At 40.3% G+C, this 16,979-nt stretch overlaps 1 protein-coding gene across 4 annotated transcripts in view; it reads right to left on the reverse strand.

The window, feature by feature from the left end:
• The window catches only part of LOC137655878 (solute carrier family 35 member E2A-like), a 72,054-nt gene that overhangs the window by 46,305 nt on the left and 8,770 nt on the right, over window positions 1-16,979 (reverse strand). For all 4 annotated transcript variants that reach the window (XR_011046893.1, XM_068390090.1, XM_068390088.1 and 1 more), the window contains exons 3-4: window positions 14,157-14,355; window positions 849-984 (exon numbers count right to left, since the gene is read on the reverse strand). Coding sequence is in view for 3 of the 4 variants with exons in the window: in XM_068390090.1 (XP_068246191.1) it covers window positions 849-984; window positions 14,157-14,355 (335 nt within the window). In the remaining variant the exon portion in view is untranslated. The remainder of the gene's footprint in view (window positions 1-848; window positions 985-14,156; window positions 14,356-16,979) is intronic.

Consider the following 16,979-nt stretch of genomic DNA (forward strand, 5'->3'; position numbering starts at 1 on the left):
CAATACTAGATATTGGTTAATGGGGGAGAGCAAGATGCAAGTCCGCACTCTGAGCCAAAAGTAAAAGTGATATCATTCCACCAGTGAATGTGAGAGCAGGGTGGCTAGTCTACCTCGCCGCTAATTAGCGACAGGGTTGTTTACCTCGTTTAAACTCTTATGGCAAGTTCAGCTTCAGCAAATTAATATTCTCATATAATAAATAGAGAAAGATTTGTAGGAGGTGTTGGAACAAATGGAGATTTTAAAGTGACAACAAAACACTGAATAGTATCAAGACTCATGACTGGAATATGCTTTGGAAATCATAATACAAATGAAGAAGTTTCTTAGATAGGCTAAGTGGTATCCAGAGACTGAAAAACACTATTATTTCAGAAGGTGACAATTATGACATGTCACAAGGAAAGGCAAAGGCAGACATTGAAAAGTTAGTAGATAAGCAACACAATGGAGAACAGATAAATAGTACAGCTGCAGACTTACAAGAAGAGGAAATTCAGCCAGTTGTACAAAACAAAAGAGAGAGTAGGAATTCTAATCTTGTATTATCTAATATAGGGAAAATCTGACATAAAATTTTTATGAAATCATAATTTGTAAAGCAAAGTAATGAACATATAACACATACTATCATCACTCAAGAGATTACATTGATGCAACAATATAAACTTAATTTGAGTTGTATGCTGCTGTTGGTTGGTTCATTGAAAGCCTGATGCCAAGGCATAACAGTAAAAAAAAATTTATGTTTCTTCAGAAGCTTACTCTGATTTATGGTTTGAAACTTTATATACAAGACATGGACTATTCTTAATTTGGTAACAAAAATGTGAAATATTGCTTACTGTAAAAATCCTAAAGTAACCATGCTTCTCTTGAAGTCTTCCGGTTTTCTTTGACCAGTGACAGGACGATAAGTGCCAAGTGGAAAGCGTAGCTGAATTAAGCCACATACCATTGTTATCATCATCTGCATACCACCTGTAATACATATTTGTCAATGTAAAAAACGTAAAAAAATGACAAGGCATTCCTTAAAAAATTGGTGATGAAGCCCATCTTATTCATTAATGATAAGTACTTCTTGGATATAGAGTGAAAATACAGTAAAGTACCAGTACTGTACAGCATAGAAACTAAGTAAAAAGTACAATTCAGGGACAGGAAGAGAAAAAGTTATTAATATTCATACAACCTAGCTAAACCAGTTTAAATTTTATACTAACGCTTAACCAATTGTAACTAATATATGAAAACAAATTTACTATATACATAATTCAAACAAGAAATTAGACACCAATGAATTATATAAGTTCATTTATTTCATATCCTAATACATAATTAATAACCACAATTACTGTATCTTTAAAAACAGGATGTCAGTTTCATGAAGTACTGTTAATCAAGAATGCTCCCTTAAATTACAATGGAAATACATGCTATGTATTAAACACCACTCAATTATTAAAGAATATTTTTTTTAGCAGAACCTTAAAGATGTTATATAACATAATTCATATACTACTGTACACATACAGTATTACCCTCAGTTGATCTTGGTTGGAAAAACACCTCGGTGTAATTAGTCCATATGATGCACTGATGTAGAATACAATAAAAAAAAGGTTTTGCTCACTTTTTAAAAAGCTGCATTGGCTTTGTTGAGGCCAAAAAGAACTTCAAGTGGGATTAACATCCAGTTCACTTGATTTAACTACATCATCAAGGAGACTACTTCAGAAATCTCGGTTGTTAATTAAGGTTCATGAAAGTTGAGGTCATTTAAAAGAGAACTTTTAAAAAACAAAAATTGATTTTAGCACAACCCATCACTTTATGGTTATCTTTAATGTCTACCAGCTCATATTCAAGACAATTTGGAAGTACAAAAAGTATTCCAACCTGATCATCTATAAATATGAGCTTTGAACTGTCTCCAGCAGTAATGAAATCCATCCATGAAGTTGTTTGACCTTAATGCCAAAGGAGGGTCAAAAGGCAGGCCAAATTTTTTCCTGCACCAAAATCAAAGATTTTGTGAAGGATAAGTATTCACTCTAGTCCGTTCCTTAGTTTACTTATTTGTTAGTGAGAAACTTTACCTCAAATTCATCACTCTACAGTAATCTAATAAGATATTTAAATGAAATCAACTCTTGCTTGTCTTAAATTAAAACAGTTAAAGGGGGATGTGGACTTTGGACCCTGCAAACGAGAGAGAGAGAGAGAGAGAGAGAGAGAGAGAGAGAGAGAGAGAGAGCGAGAGAGAGCGAGAGAGAGAGAGAGAGAGAGAGAGAGTGTCTATAATAAGAGATTTGAATGAAATCAATAGTCTTAAATCAGTTAAATGGGGGATATGGACTTTGGACCTGGCAAACAGAGAGAAAGAGAGAGAGAGAGAGAGAGAGAGAGAGAGAGAGAGAGAGAGAGAGATAATTAGTTATAAAGATTGTAGCGAGAAAGACTGTTGGCATAACTTAAGGTGGATTGTTTACCTTTACCATGTTAGGTTACGACAGTCGCGTATATTCTGGGTAAATGGTTTTTTAATTGACTGTAGAGAGAGTCAGTTGTGAATGTAAGATTATCATTCTTATCTATTGTCTACCAGCTTTGGAAGTGCTTTATTATATCAGTAATTATTGTCTACCTTTGCTTAGTGGTTGTGAATGATAGAATCCATTTACTGTATTATTTATCTTTAATTACTGTATAGTATGATAGTTTAGTTAGCAAAGAATATCCATTTTTTTTTTCAGGCCGTAATTGGATATTCAATATTTTGAATGCTTCTTAATAATTGTGACCGGGCTTATAAAAGGAGTTGGATTTGACTGCTCTAGTGACTTGGAATATATTGTATGGTAAAGATTACCTGGCCTGTATAAATGAATTTGCTTGGAATATCCTTTTAATGATGGCGATTGATACTGATGCTCAGACCAAATAAGGCAGTTCTGTCAGATTGACAGAAGGGAGTGATTGCCACAGAGCTATGCCAGTGTGCTGTTAAAGACAGTTCGGCTTAGTGTGGATGACGGTGTGTGTCCATAAATGTATACCGTACATACATATATACATATTTTATTTTGGTTGTGTTGTTGGCTTAGTTTTAAATTTTGTTGCTGGGTTTTGAGGTTTATTTGAATAAGGTTTTTATATTTTGTATGTATAGTAACAGCACTTTTTTATGTTGTCTGTTGCAGTTTTAGTTTAAGAATTATAGATTAAGGATTACAGTAATAAGTATTAAATTAGATTTTGATTGAGTTGTACAGGCTAGATTTAAGGACTATGCTGAGTTTTACTGTTGCTTCAGTCCAAGAGTCCAGTGTTTGATAATGTAAGGGGAAAGTTTGTGTTGCAGAAATATTTGTCAGACAGTGATTCAAATGTGTGGGGTTTGTCTTTGTGACATCCCACCACAGTATGACTACAGCTTGTAGATTAAGTTTCACACTAAACAAAACTGATGATTAACTCAATTTATCAACAGAAGTATATACCCAAGATTTACTGGCGAGTGATTATAAAATAGATAAAAGAGTTGGAAGTAATCTTATCTACCAAAAGGGCATTTACAATTTGGCCAGCTGTTGTAATACAGCTAGTAGAATGGACATTTACAGTAGGACACAAGAGTCAAACTTGTCAAGTAGAATCATATATCATCATCATTACTACTACTACTACTACTACTACTACTACTACTACTACTACTACTACTACTACTACTACTACTATTATTATTATTATTATGCTAAGCTACAACCCTAGTTGGGATAACATAATGCTGTAAGCCCAAGGGCTCCAACAGGAAACATAGCTCAGTGAGGAAAGGAAATCAGGAAATAAACTACAAGAGAAGTTTAAGAACAATAACGACATTAAAATGTTATTTTCATTAGTAAAATAAATTTTTGAATATACTTACCCGATGATCATGTAGCTGTCAACTCCGTTGCCCGACAGAAATCTACGGTCGGGATACGCCAGCGATCGCTATACAGGTGGGGGTGTACTCACCAGCGCCATCTGTGGTCAGGTACTAAAGTACTTCTTGTCAACAAGACCTCAATTTTCTCCTCGGTCCACTGGTTCTCTATGGGGAGGAAGGGCGGGTCCTTTAAATCATGATCATCGGGTAAGTATATTCAAAAATTTATTTTACTAATGAAAATAACATTTTTCAATATTAATCTTACCCGATGATCATGTAGCTGATTCACACCCAGGGTGGTGGGTGGAGACCAGTATACATGTTAACAAAGAAGCTAAGTATCCCGTATTTCATTTTTATTAGTTATTCAAAATAACAATATAAAATAAATAAGTACCTGGTAAGGAAGTCGACTTGAACCATTACTCTGCCTTTAATAAGTACGTCTTCCTTACTGAGCGTAGCGGTCCTCTTAGGATGCTGAACGACTCTTAGGTGCTGAAGTATAAAGGGCTGCAACCCATACTAAAGGACCTCATCACAACCTCTAACCTAGGCGCTTCTCAAGAAAGAATTGACCACCCGCCAAATCAACCAGGATGCGGAAGGCTTCTTAGCCGACCGTACAACCCAAAAACAACAATAAAAGTAATCAAGAGAAAGGTTAAAAAGGTTATGGGATTATGGGAATGTAGTGGCTGAGCCCTCACCTACTACTGCACTCGCTGCTACGAATGGTCCCAGGGTGTAGCAGTTCTCGTAAAGAGACTGGACATCTTTGAGATAGAATGATGCGAACACTGACTTGCTTCTCCAATAGGTTGCATCCATAACACTCTGCAGAGAACGGTTCTGTTTGAAGGCCACTGAAGTAGCCACAGCTCTCACTTCATGTGTCCTTACCTTCAGCAAAGCAAGGTCTTCTTCCTTCATATGAGAATGAGCTTCTCTAATCAGAAGCCTGATGTAGTAAGAAACTGCGTTCTTAGACATTGGTAGCGAAGGCTTCTTAACAGCACACCATAAGGCTTCTGATTGTCCTCGTAAAGGTTTTGACCTTTTCAGATAGTACCTAAGAGCTCTGACTGGGCAAAGTACTCTCTCCAGCTCGTTACCCACCAAGTTGGATAGGCTAGGGATCTCGAACGATTTAGGCCAAGGACGTGAAGGAAGCTCGTTTTTAGCCAAAAAACCGAGCTGCAAGGAACATGTAGCCGTTTCCGATGTGAAACCTATGTTCCTGCTGAAGGCGTGGATCTCACTTACTCTTTTAGCTGTTGCTAGGCATACGAGGAAAAGAGTTTTTAATGTGAGGTCCTTGAAAGAGGCTGATTGGAGCGGTTCAAATCTAGATGACATCGGGAACCTTAGGACCACGTCTAGATTCCAGCCTGGAGTGGACAACCGACGTTCCTTAGAGGTCTCAAAAGACCTAAGGATGTCCTGTAGATCTTTGTTGGAGGAAAGATCCAAGCCTCTGTGGCGGAAAACCGCTGCCAACATACTTCTGTAACCCTTGATCATAGGAGCTGATAGGGATCTAACGTTCCTTAGATGTAACAGGAAGTCAGCAATCTGGGTTACAGTGGTACTGGTTGAGGAAACTGCATTGGCCTTGCACCAGCTTCGGAAGACTTCCCATTTAGATTGATAGACTCTGAGAGTGGATGTCCTCCTTGCTCTGGCAATCGCTCTGGCTGCCTCCTTCGAAAAGCCTCTAGCTCTTGAGAGTCTTTCGATAGTCTGAAGGCAGTCAGACGAAGAGCGTGGAGGCTTGGGTGTACCTTCTTTACGTGAGGTTGACGCAGAAGGTCCACTCTTAGAGGGAGAGTCCTGGGAACGTCGACCAGCCATTGCAGTACCTCTGTGAACCATTCTCTCGCGGGCCAGAGGGGAGCAACCAACGTCAGCCGTGTCCCTTTGTGAGAGGCGAATTTCTGAAGTACCCTGTTGACAATCTTGAACGGCGGGAATGCATACAGGTCGAGATGGGACCAATCCAGCAGAAAGGCATCCACGTGAACTGCTGCCGGGTCTGGAATCGGAGAACAATACAATGGGAGCCTCTTGGTCATCGAGGTGGCGAACAGATCTATGGTTGGCTGACCCCACAGGGACCAAAGTCTGCTGCAAACATTCTTGTGAAGGGTCCACTCTGTGGGGATGACCTGACCCTTCCGGCTGAGGCGATCTGCCATGACATTCATATCGCCCTGAATGAACCTCGTTACCAGCGTGAGCCTTCGATCTCTTGACCAAATGAGGAGGTCCCTTGCGATCTCGAACAACTTCCTCGAATGAGTCCCCCCCTGCTTGGAGATGTAAGCCAAGGCTGTGGTGTTGTCGGAGTTCACCTCCACCACCTTGTTTAGCTGGAGGGACTTGAAGTTCATTAAGGCCAGATGAACCGCCAACAACTCCTTGCAATTGATGTGAAGTGTCCTTTGCTCCTGATTCCATGTTCCCGAGCATTCCTGTCCGTCCAATGTCGCACCCCAGCCCGAGTCTGATGCGTCCGAGAAGAGACGGTGGTCGGGGGTCTGAACAGCCAACGAAAGACCTTCCTTGAGAAGAATGCTGTTCTTCCACCACGTTAGAGTAGACCTCATCTCTTCGGAAACAGGAATTGAGACCGTCTCTAGCGTCATGTCCTTGATCCAGTGAGCAGCCAGATGATACTGAAGGGGGCGGAGGTGGAGTCTCCCTAACTCGATGAACAGGGCCAGCGATGAAAGTGTCCCTGTTAGACTCATCCACTGCCTTACTGAGCATCGGTTCCTTCTCAGCATGCTCAGGATGCACTCTAGGGCTTGGTTGATCCTTGGGGCCGACGGAAAAGCCCGAAAAGCTCGACTCTGAATCTCCATACCCAGGTAAACAATGGTCTGGGATGGGACGAGCTGGGACTTCTCTAAATTGACCAGGAGGCCCAGTTCCTTGGTCAGATCCATAGTCCATCTGAGATTCTCCAGACAGCGACGACTTGTGGGAGCTCTTAAAAGCCAGTCGTCTAAATAGAGGGAGGCTCTGATGTCTGCCAAGTGAAGGAATTTCGCAATATTCCTCATCAGTCGCGTAAACACAAGAGGTGCCGTGCTTAGGCCAAAGCACAGGGCTTGGAACTGGTACACAACCTTTCCAAAGACGAATCTCAGGAAAGGTTGGGAGTCTGGATGGATGGGGACGTGAAAGTATGCGTCTTTCAGGTCTAACGAGACCATCCAGTCCTCCTGCCTGACCGCTGCTAGGACCGACTTCGTCGTCTCCATCGTGAACGTCTGCTTGGTGACATAAGCATTGAGCGCACTGACGTCCAGCACCGGTCTCCAACCTCCTGTCTTCTTGGCTACCAGGAAGAGACGGTTGTAAAAGCCCGGGGATTGATGGTCCCGGACTATGACCACTGCCTCCTTTTGTAGCAAGAGCGACACCTCTTGTTGCAACGCTAGCCTCTTGTCCTTCTCCTTGTAGTTGGGAGAGAGGTTGATGGGAGATGTAGCTAGAGGGGGATTGCGGCAGAACGGAATTCTGTATCCCTCCCTCAGCCACTTCACAGACTGAGCGTCTGCACCTCTGCTCTCCCAAGCTTGCCAGAAGGTCTTGAGTCTGGCTCCTACAGCTGTCTGGAGAGGAAGGCAGTCAAAACTTGCCTCTTGTGGACTTGGAACCCTTCTTGGACTTGCCACGGTGACTGTCTGCACGGGTACCTCCTCTGCTGGAGGTTCTGCCACGAAAGGGCGGGATGAACCTGGAAGCAGGTGTATCAACTGCTAAGGGGCGGTAGGGTTTAGGCACGGAAGGTAAGGTCTTAGCCTTACGTGCAGAAGAAGCCATGAGGTCATGCGTATTCTTCTGGAGAAGAGAGGCAGCCATCCCCTTAATTAACTCCTCCGGAAACAGACACTTGGAAAGAGGAGCAAACAGCAACTCTGACCTCTGGCAAGGGGTGATACCAGCAGATAAGAATGAGCACAGATGTTCTCTTTTCTTGAGGACCCCTGATACATAAGAAGCCGCAAGCTCGCCAGACCCATCCCTTATTGCCTTGTCCATGCTGGACATGATCAGCATGGCTGAGTCCTTGTCAGAATGGGCAGTCTTCCTGCTTAAGGCTCCCAGACACCAATCGAGGAAGTTGAATATCTCGAAGGCACGAAAGACTCCCTTTAACATGTGATCAAGATCTGAAAAGGACCAGCAGATCTTCGAACGTCTCATAGCCAACCTGCGGGGAGAGTCAACCAGACTTGAGAAGTCGGCCTGGGCAGAGGCAGGAACCCCCAAGCCAGGTTCCTCTCCCGGGGCATACCAGACGCTCGACTTAGAAGCCAGCTTGGGAGGAGGAAACACAAAAGAGGTCCTTCCCAGTTGCTTCTTGGACTGCAACCAATCCCCCATAACCCTCAAAGCTCTCCTTGATGATCTGGCGAGAACAAGCTTGGTGAAGGCAGGCGCAGTAGACTGCATGCCCAGAGCAAACTCGGAGGGAGGAGAACGAGGGGTTGCAGACACAAAGTGTTCAGGGTACAACTCTCTGAACAAAGCAAGGACTTTGCGAAAGTCTAAGGAGGGTGGCGAAGACTTGTGTCCTTCAACATCAGAGTGAGGATCATCTAGATGAGCAGCTTCATCCTCAGAAACCTCCTCACCCGACAGTTGAGTTGTAAGAGGCAAAGGCAGAGCAGCAAGCTGAACGGCTGAATCCTGCAGAACGGGTGCATGCGTACCTGCGGATCCATCATCATGCCTCTGCTGGACAGACTGTGAGCTGGCAACAACAAAAGCAGAGGGCCGGTGTGAGGGAGGGTCTGCGGTGGGCTGAGGAGCATGCGGTGTGGTATGCAAAGCATGCTGTAAGGCATGCGGCTCATGCTGCATGGCATGCGGCTCATGCTGCATGGGATGTGGCTCATGCTGCATGGTATGCGGCTCATGCTGCATGGTATGCGGCTCATGCTGCATGGGATGAGGCTCATGCTGCATGGTATGAGGCTCATGCTGCATGGAATGCGGCTCATGCTGCATGGTATGCGGAGCATGCTGTAAGGTCTGCAGAGCATGCTGCATGGGCTGAGGAGAATGCCGCATAGTGCTGGAACCCGGCAACTCCCGATGCGGCAGCTCACGCATGTAAGCAGAAGGTGCAGCACGAACATGCGTCTGGCAGTGAGGACTGCGCAACGGTGGAGGAGCTCTCACAGGAGGAGGGGTGTTAACCTTCTCTGCCTGATACTCCTGCATAAAAGCCGCAAGCTGAGACTGCATAGTCTGCAGCATGGACCACTTAGGGTCTACTGTGGTTGGAGCAGAGGCCTGTTGAGGGACCACTCTACCTCTCTTGGGAGGTGTGCAGTCATCAGATGACTGCGGCGAGTCCGAACTGACCCAGTGGCTACACCTGGGCCGTTGGACTAGCTCGGAAGGGACCTTACGTTTGAGCGGTCGTGAGACCTTAGTCCACCGTTTCCTCCTGGAAACCTCTTCCACAGACGAGGAATGTAAGGGCTCATTCGTCTGGGAGTGGAAGGGACGATCCTTAGCAGATACGTCCGCAACCACTGAGGATACATCTGTGCGCCGATCAAGGCCTGCCGAACCCTTTGGTCCTTCGACATTGCTTCTCCCCTGGGCTTGGGAGCTTGCAAGAGGTCCCGGACTGGGAGGACGACTGGCACGCACAGATGTATCCTCATGCGCAACACTGACACTGACACTATGCACAGCACTAGCACTAACACTTCCCACTGCACTCTTCGCTTTCAGCTCTCTGACATCAGCCAAGAGCTGATTGCGGTCACTAACCAACGACTCCACCTTATCACCGAGAGCCTGAATGGCACGCAACATATCAGCCATTGCAGGCTGAGCACTCGTAGCAGGTTCGGGGGTCACCACCACAGGGGAAGGAAAAGGTTGAGGGGCATGGGGAGAGGAAACATCCAAAGAGCGAGAAGAACTCCTCCTATCTCTCTCCTTCTCTAACCTACGAGTATATCTGAGGAATTCATTAAAATCGAATTCTGAAAGCCCAGCACATTCCCCACATCAATCTTCCAATTGACAGGATTTTCCCCTACAATTGGAACATACGGTGTGAGGATCAACAGAGGCCTTCGGAAGACGCCTATTACAAGTCCTAACACTACATCGCCTGTATTTAGGAACTTGGGAATGGTCAGACATCTTGAATTTTTAGAAGTAGTCAAAGGGGGAATTCCAAAGTAAAGCAAAGATCGTTAACCAATGAATCAAATTAATACCAAAAGCTTGCTAAGCTAAGGCTAAAGCTTCCTGTACAGCGAAGGCTAAATTTCAGAGCAAATACATCACCAAATCGTGAACAAAAGACTCCAAAATCAACAGCGTATCCATGTAGGTCTTGCCGGTGGCACGACAGAGGAAAAATTGAGGTCTTGTTGACAAGAAGTACTTTAGTACCTGACCACAGATGGCGCTGGTGAGTACACCCCCACCTGTATAGCGATCGCTGGCGTATCCCGACCGTAGATTTCTGTCGGGCAACGGAGTTGACAGCTACATGATCATCGGGTAAGATTAATATTGAAAAATAAATCTTTCTTGTATAAACTATAAAAACTTCAAAATAACAAGAAGAGAAATAAGACTGAATAGTGTGCTCAAGTGTACCTTCAAGCAAGAGACAGTGGAAGACCATGGCACAGAGGCTATGGCACTAACAAAGACTAGAGAACAATGGTTTGATTTTGGAGTTTCCTTTTCCTAGAAGAACTGTTTACCATAGCTAAAGTCTCTCTTCTAACCTTACCAAGAGGAAAGTAGACATTGAACATTTACAGTGCAATAGTTAACCCCCTTGAGCAAAGAAGAATTGTTGGGTAATCTCAGTGTTGTTAGGTAAATGAGGACAGAGGAGAATATGTAAAGAATAGGCCAGGCTATTCAGTGTATGTGTAGGCAAAGGGAAAATAAGCCGTAGCCAAAGAGGAATCCAATGTAGTACTGTCTGGCCAGTCGAAGTACCCAATAACTCTCTAACAGTAGTATTACAACAGATGGCTGGTGCCCTGGCCAACCTATTACCTATAAAAAGATATATGGAGATTTTTAGAAGCTAAATTTATTATGTCCAAATTCATTTTAAAGATCGGTGAAATGAATACCAACCTACTTTCATGACCCTTGATTTTTAGATTTAATGCCTATAATTCAGTATTAGCATTATAAACTCTTGAGATGACTCGTCTAAGCCAGTAAGTGTGTGTCTTTTGACAAATTTGACTTGGCCATACACACGCAGATAAAAACAATACACAAGTGTCCCAAAGATGTTTAGTTAAAAAAAAAACTCTTACACCTTTCTCTGGCCAAATGAGCATATCTTCCTGATGCCTCAACTGTACTAGCAAAAAGAAAATGATAGAAGGCAGAGAAGTTAAGAATGAGAGGAAGCTGAATGATTTTTACCAAAAATCTGGATATATTAACAGGTCAATCCTGTTCCAGTTCTTACAATAAGATATCTTGCTAGACAGGGTGTGTAGCTAGCTTCCTTATATGTCTAGCTGAACTGAAGGATACTGTAATAGAAACACAGACTTGAGGGTTAGGTCCTTCAGCAAGATATCGTTGAGAGATTTTTAAACAGGACCGGACAGGTGTTTAGAAATACTGTAGAGACAAGTTCAATGGACAAGGTTTGAAAATCTTGGGAAGAGCCCTTCCTCTCAAAGCTGTGACACCTCCTACTGAATTCATTTTCTCGGTCCACTAAACACAAAATGTCACTAAAGGCAAAACACTGTAGAGGTAAGGAGTGGATCGAGATGATTCTTACACCCCTAACTGGAAGTAAGCACTACTTGGGCTGGAACAGTCTTGCTGTAGATTAATATCCTAAGGTTGCTAATAATGTCAGAAGTCTGGCATAAAAAGCCCCTCCTGATATAACAATGCTTGTAGCCTTAACAGGTGTAAGTAAAAAAAGGCTACAGTAAAACTTTTGGAAGTGAGGCAGATAAAGCAGCTTATTCTAATTTGAATATGCTTTAGGATGACAATGAAAAATTTACAAAAAAATTAATTTGAATAAAAGAGGTTGGACAGCAAGGTGATAGAAAGGAAGCTACAGTGAAGGTAGCCTATAGCAGAAGGCTAAAAAGTGATGGGAGTCCAGCTGAGGGCTGAAGGGATACTGAAAAGGGTAGAAGAGACTCTTTAGCTTTGGTAAGCAGCTCTTCTAGGAGGACACTCCAAAATCAAACCATTGTTCTCTAGTCTTGGGTAGTGCCATAGCCTCTGTACCATGGTCTTCCACTGTCTTGGGTTAGAGTTCTCTTACCTAAGGGTACACTCAGGCACACTTTTCTATTTTATTTCTCTTCATTTTGTTTTGTTGACGTTTATATAGTTTATATATAGCAGGAGTTATTTATTTTAATGTTACTCTTCTTGAAATATTTTATTTTTTTCTGTTTCCTTTCCTCACTGGGCTATTTTCCCTGTTGGAGCCCCTGGGCTTATAGCATCCTGCTTTTCCAATTAGGGTTGTAGCTTAGCATTTAATAATAATAATAATAATAATAATACCTACACTGCATCATGTGAGGTTCACTGATGGCCCTACCCCTATAATTACATCTTTCCTCTTGAACATAAGACTTATGGTATGTCTACCTCACACTCACTGGGATGACTTTTGCCTGGCAATACCTATATCTAGCCATGGTTTACACCAAAGCATAGGATACTTAGGAATACTCCCTGTCCATTTTGGATTTAAGAAATTCAAACTTTAAATTATTTGGAGGATATGGACAAGTGAGGAATATTTGTGACATGGAAAGGGAAATGGAAATCCTAGAACAAACAGGAGTCATATCATTAGCATATAAATGATGAATTATGTACTCCACGGTATTTCTAAAATATGAATTATTTACAGAGCGAGGACTGACACCGAGTGAAATACACTCCCTAGCAAGGCTACCATCTGAGAAACAGAAAGAATACCATACCAAACTACCATCAAGAGCCATAAAAAAGGAGAGAAAAATTCTCTAAATGATCAAACACCACATAATGAGAAGTCAAAACTGCCTGACAAAGCAATAGTGAGGATTTGAAACAAGGAGCTACAATTAATGGTGTATAGCAATATTAGTAGTTATCGAGATATGGGAAAGGTAGTGATATAAATCTACTGATAATACTCCAAATTTTTAGTTTGTTAATCAATTATGCACTTTTAAATTTGTAGCACATTGAATGTTGGGTAAGGCTAATTGAAATAATGTTATATTATGCAAGAACACTTAAGTACCATTGAATTTCAGTACGTACTATATCAAATCATTTAAAAAATCCTCCTTAAATACACACCACATTCTATATGACCAAGTTAACTGAATAAATAATTGGAGACACTAATAAAGCAAGGTAAAATTAGAAAACTAAACTGACATGAAATGGATAGAAGGAAAAATATGGAAAAGTCAACAACATTATGAATCCTTGATGGCTCGAACTTAGGACCTGGTACAGTAATGGCTTAAGGTCTTCATAAGAGTTTACCTTCAACACCCCATACAACCATAACGTCCTTTTCATAAATTGGTAGTGAAAGTATACGTGACAGAAAAAGTAAAAGCAGAGACAATAATAGATACTAGATGGACAAATGGGTGAATATAATGACACATCTGTCATCACCCCTGTTTTTATGGTGAATAACTGATAACTGACTTAGATAAATAATAGAGAAAATACCACTCACTAAAATTAATTATGCATATAAAAAGAAATATAAAATTGCAAGAGAAATTTACCACTCATAAAACATAAAACAAATTAAGTTAATAATAATTATACTACAATATACTGTGCTGTCATTTCCTTAGGCCTAGGTGCAAGTAAGTGGGTACTGAATGAAGAAATCCCAAACAGCTAGTGTCAAAAAAAAAAAAAAAGGAAAAAATCATTCCATGCAAAATTAAGGCAAGCAAATTCTATAATCAAATTATCAAACACTAGTTAATTCCTTCTGAAGAACTGTCAAAACAGGGGTATTATAATTTTAGGCATGTGAAGAAAGGATTGCACCAAAAACCTCTATTTTCTAAGTCTTTAAAATATAAAATATAGTACAGTACCTGTATACAGTAATCATTAAGAAATTAAAAAAAATTATGATAATACTGTACAGTATAGTATAGTAAAATACAAGGCTACGTACAGAGGACATGAGGGTCTGCTTTTTGGTAGGAGAGGATATACTTGTTGAGGAAGAGAGTAACGCCACTAAAGATGTACCAGAGGATAAGGAAGCATATTGCTCGAGGATGCTGAAGACCAGGATTTTTCTTTGCTCTACTATTCGGCTTGACATTGATGCTATCTTCTTGGGGGAAAAGCATACCATCTTCACCATCAGACTGAAAAGTCAAAAAAGAAATATAAATAAATAAGAAACTGATTACGAAAACCAATACAGTACTGTATATTTTTCACAATTATTTCATTAATGCAAACAACATGGTCATAAACAACTAATCGATACATAATTTTTTTTAAAAACTAAATGATCACAAATTACACATAGCATTTTCAAGTACCGTATATCTTCACGTATAAACCGACTTTTAGACAAAACAATGTCAAAAATTAGGGCAAATTTTAATGAATTTAGGTCATATCTGTTGTATAAGATAACTGGTTAAATACAAAGCCATCGGTGTACAGGATAGGGTAATCTTTGTTGTATCCTTAGAAAAACAGGTACAAAATAAATTAAATAAAAGCAATTTTATATCATATTTTGCCAAAACATGCCACCAAAAATTTAAAACATTTTGTTTGTTCATGTTTCATCGCCAATCATATCGAACAAATAACCGCATTTATACATCTGTGTATAGGTTAGCTTTTGCAGCAACAGATACCTTTCCAAGTATTGGTTATGTAATGATGATGTTATTACTAATATTGTTTTAATTACTTTATCCTTAGAAATTCAAAATATATTAAATAAAAACATTTTCATATATTTTTCCTAAAGACGCCGCCTAAGACAGAAACCACTGTTTTGTTTACATCTCATTGCTGATCATAACAAACAAACTAATGCATTCACACATCCCAGTGATAACTAATGATACTAAAAGCTTTTAGTAAAGATTATGTAATTACTAATATTTTACTAACCATTTTGTTTGCATTTGGTCATCAATAATACACTACAGCTAATGACAGCACAATAATTCGCATTAATCAGTCTTATGATTGTTTTAAACTGTTACAAATAATAATTACACATTCCACTTCCAAAATATTTTTCCTAACTTCAGTTCTAAGTCAGTTTAATTTCTTATCAACTTGTATCAACATCAATTATGAAACTGCCTGCAAAAAAGAAGTAAGTATGAGGGTAGTTTTTTTAAAATCAAAAGTTATACAAGCAGCCAAGAAATCAAATAATTTTGCTGCCGGCAGCTGCTAAAACGTCTGATGTGAGAGAAGATGGTGGGGAAGAGTGAGGATAATTTGAATCATGATTGATTTTTAATGACAAATGAATATCATGTTAATTCAAATGTTATTACTACCACCATTAACACTACCATTAAGATTATCAAAAGGTTACTGAGAACGCTACTATAAATTGAGGTTTACATTTTTTCAGCTGGACTCATAAATAAAAGTTAATTTCATAGTCAATATTGAATTTTTCCTCAAATAGACTATTTACAGTATCACGAACTTATGCCAATGATACAGTATGTAAGGTAAATATGGTTTGGTTACCTTTATTATTGGTTATCGTACCGAGGCTTAGGCTAGCTTACCAATACTGTGAACCTCACTTAGAATTCAATGTGTAATTTTCATATTGATTATATAAGACGATCCTCAATTTTCCTGAGTAAATTTTAGGATTTAAGGGTCTCCCTATACGTAAAAATATATGGTAATTTGTCATGAAATAGAAAAGGAAAATGAAAAAGTTTGGTAACAATCAGACAGTACATGCATACTTATAAGAAGTCAAAACAAACGTGAGCTATTCTGACAGGGCTTCTCACCCACACCCTCAATCAACTGATTAAAAACTTAAAGATTCCAATAACCATCTCCATCTTACATTGAGTCAATCTTCCTAAAAAAAAACAATGGTTTGTATGCCGAGTAGGAACATACCAAACTTTTTAAATAATATTCAAGATTTCACTACTTGGAGAGGGAGGAGGGTGGGATCAAATAAATGTTGAGTAAAGTAAAATATATCTAAAAATTACAAATTTTCCAAAGTAATTTGAATTTTTCCTAACTTTACAAACCTGAGTCCTTTTATAACAGTATATTTTCAGTGTGACTAGAAGGAAGCTGTTAAAATTTTAATAAGGTGGCAGCATTTACTATTGGGTGATGGGGAGGCCCTGCCTTCTCAACAGGCCACTGAGCTCTTTCCTTTCACCTTCAACCTAAAACTTCCAAAGTTGTTGAGGTGGAAAGTGTAACTTAACAGGCTCAGGTTTGTGTAATTAGAAAAAGTACATATATACTTTTAAAAAATTGTGATTTGGACCTACACAAATAGAAATTCTCATACTTTTAATAAGAGACTTATCTTTAGGAGAGGGTTGGTCCCTATAATTAAATGGCTGGTATACTTTACTGGGAAATGATAGAGCACTTTGGTTTTGTATAGGAACCGAAGTGGGAGATCCTCTCAATCTCCTAACAACTCGTACAGGAATATGTGGCGGGTGTTAGGCTAGGTCACTACCAGAGACTAGTTGGCAGTTGTTGAAGAACATATATCCGTAAAGATATGTTGTTAGAATGTATAAGATCATTATGGCCAAAGGGTTTGCCTATATTTGAACATCTTCCCCATTGTCTGGGAGGATGGGGGAGATACTTCTAAACAATACTTATTTGTTAAAAAAAAAAATGTCTCTCGATCATATGGTCTACCTGCATCTAGCCCAAAAACCAACAAATAACATAGCTTGATGCTTATGGAGGTGTGGACCCAAATGGTATTTTTCCTTAGTTT

Source organism: Palaemon carinicauda, chromosome 16 (assembly GCF_036898095.1).
Source record: "Palaemon carinicauda isolate YSFRI2023 chromosome 16, ASM3689809v2, whole genome shotgun sequence".
Classification (NCBI taxonomy): domain Eukaryota; kingdom Metazoa; phylum Arthropoda; class Malacostraca; order Decapoda; family Palaemonidae; genus Palaemon; species Palaemon carinicauda.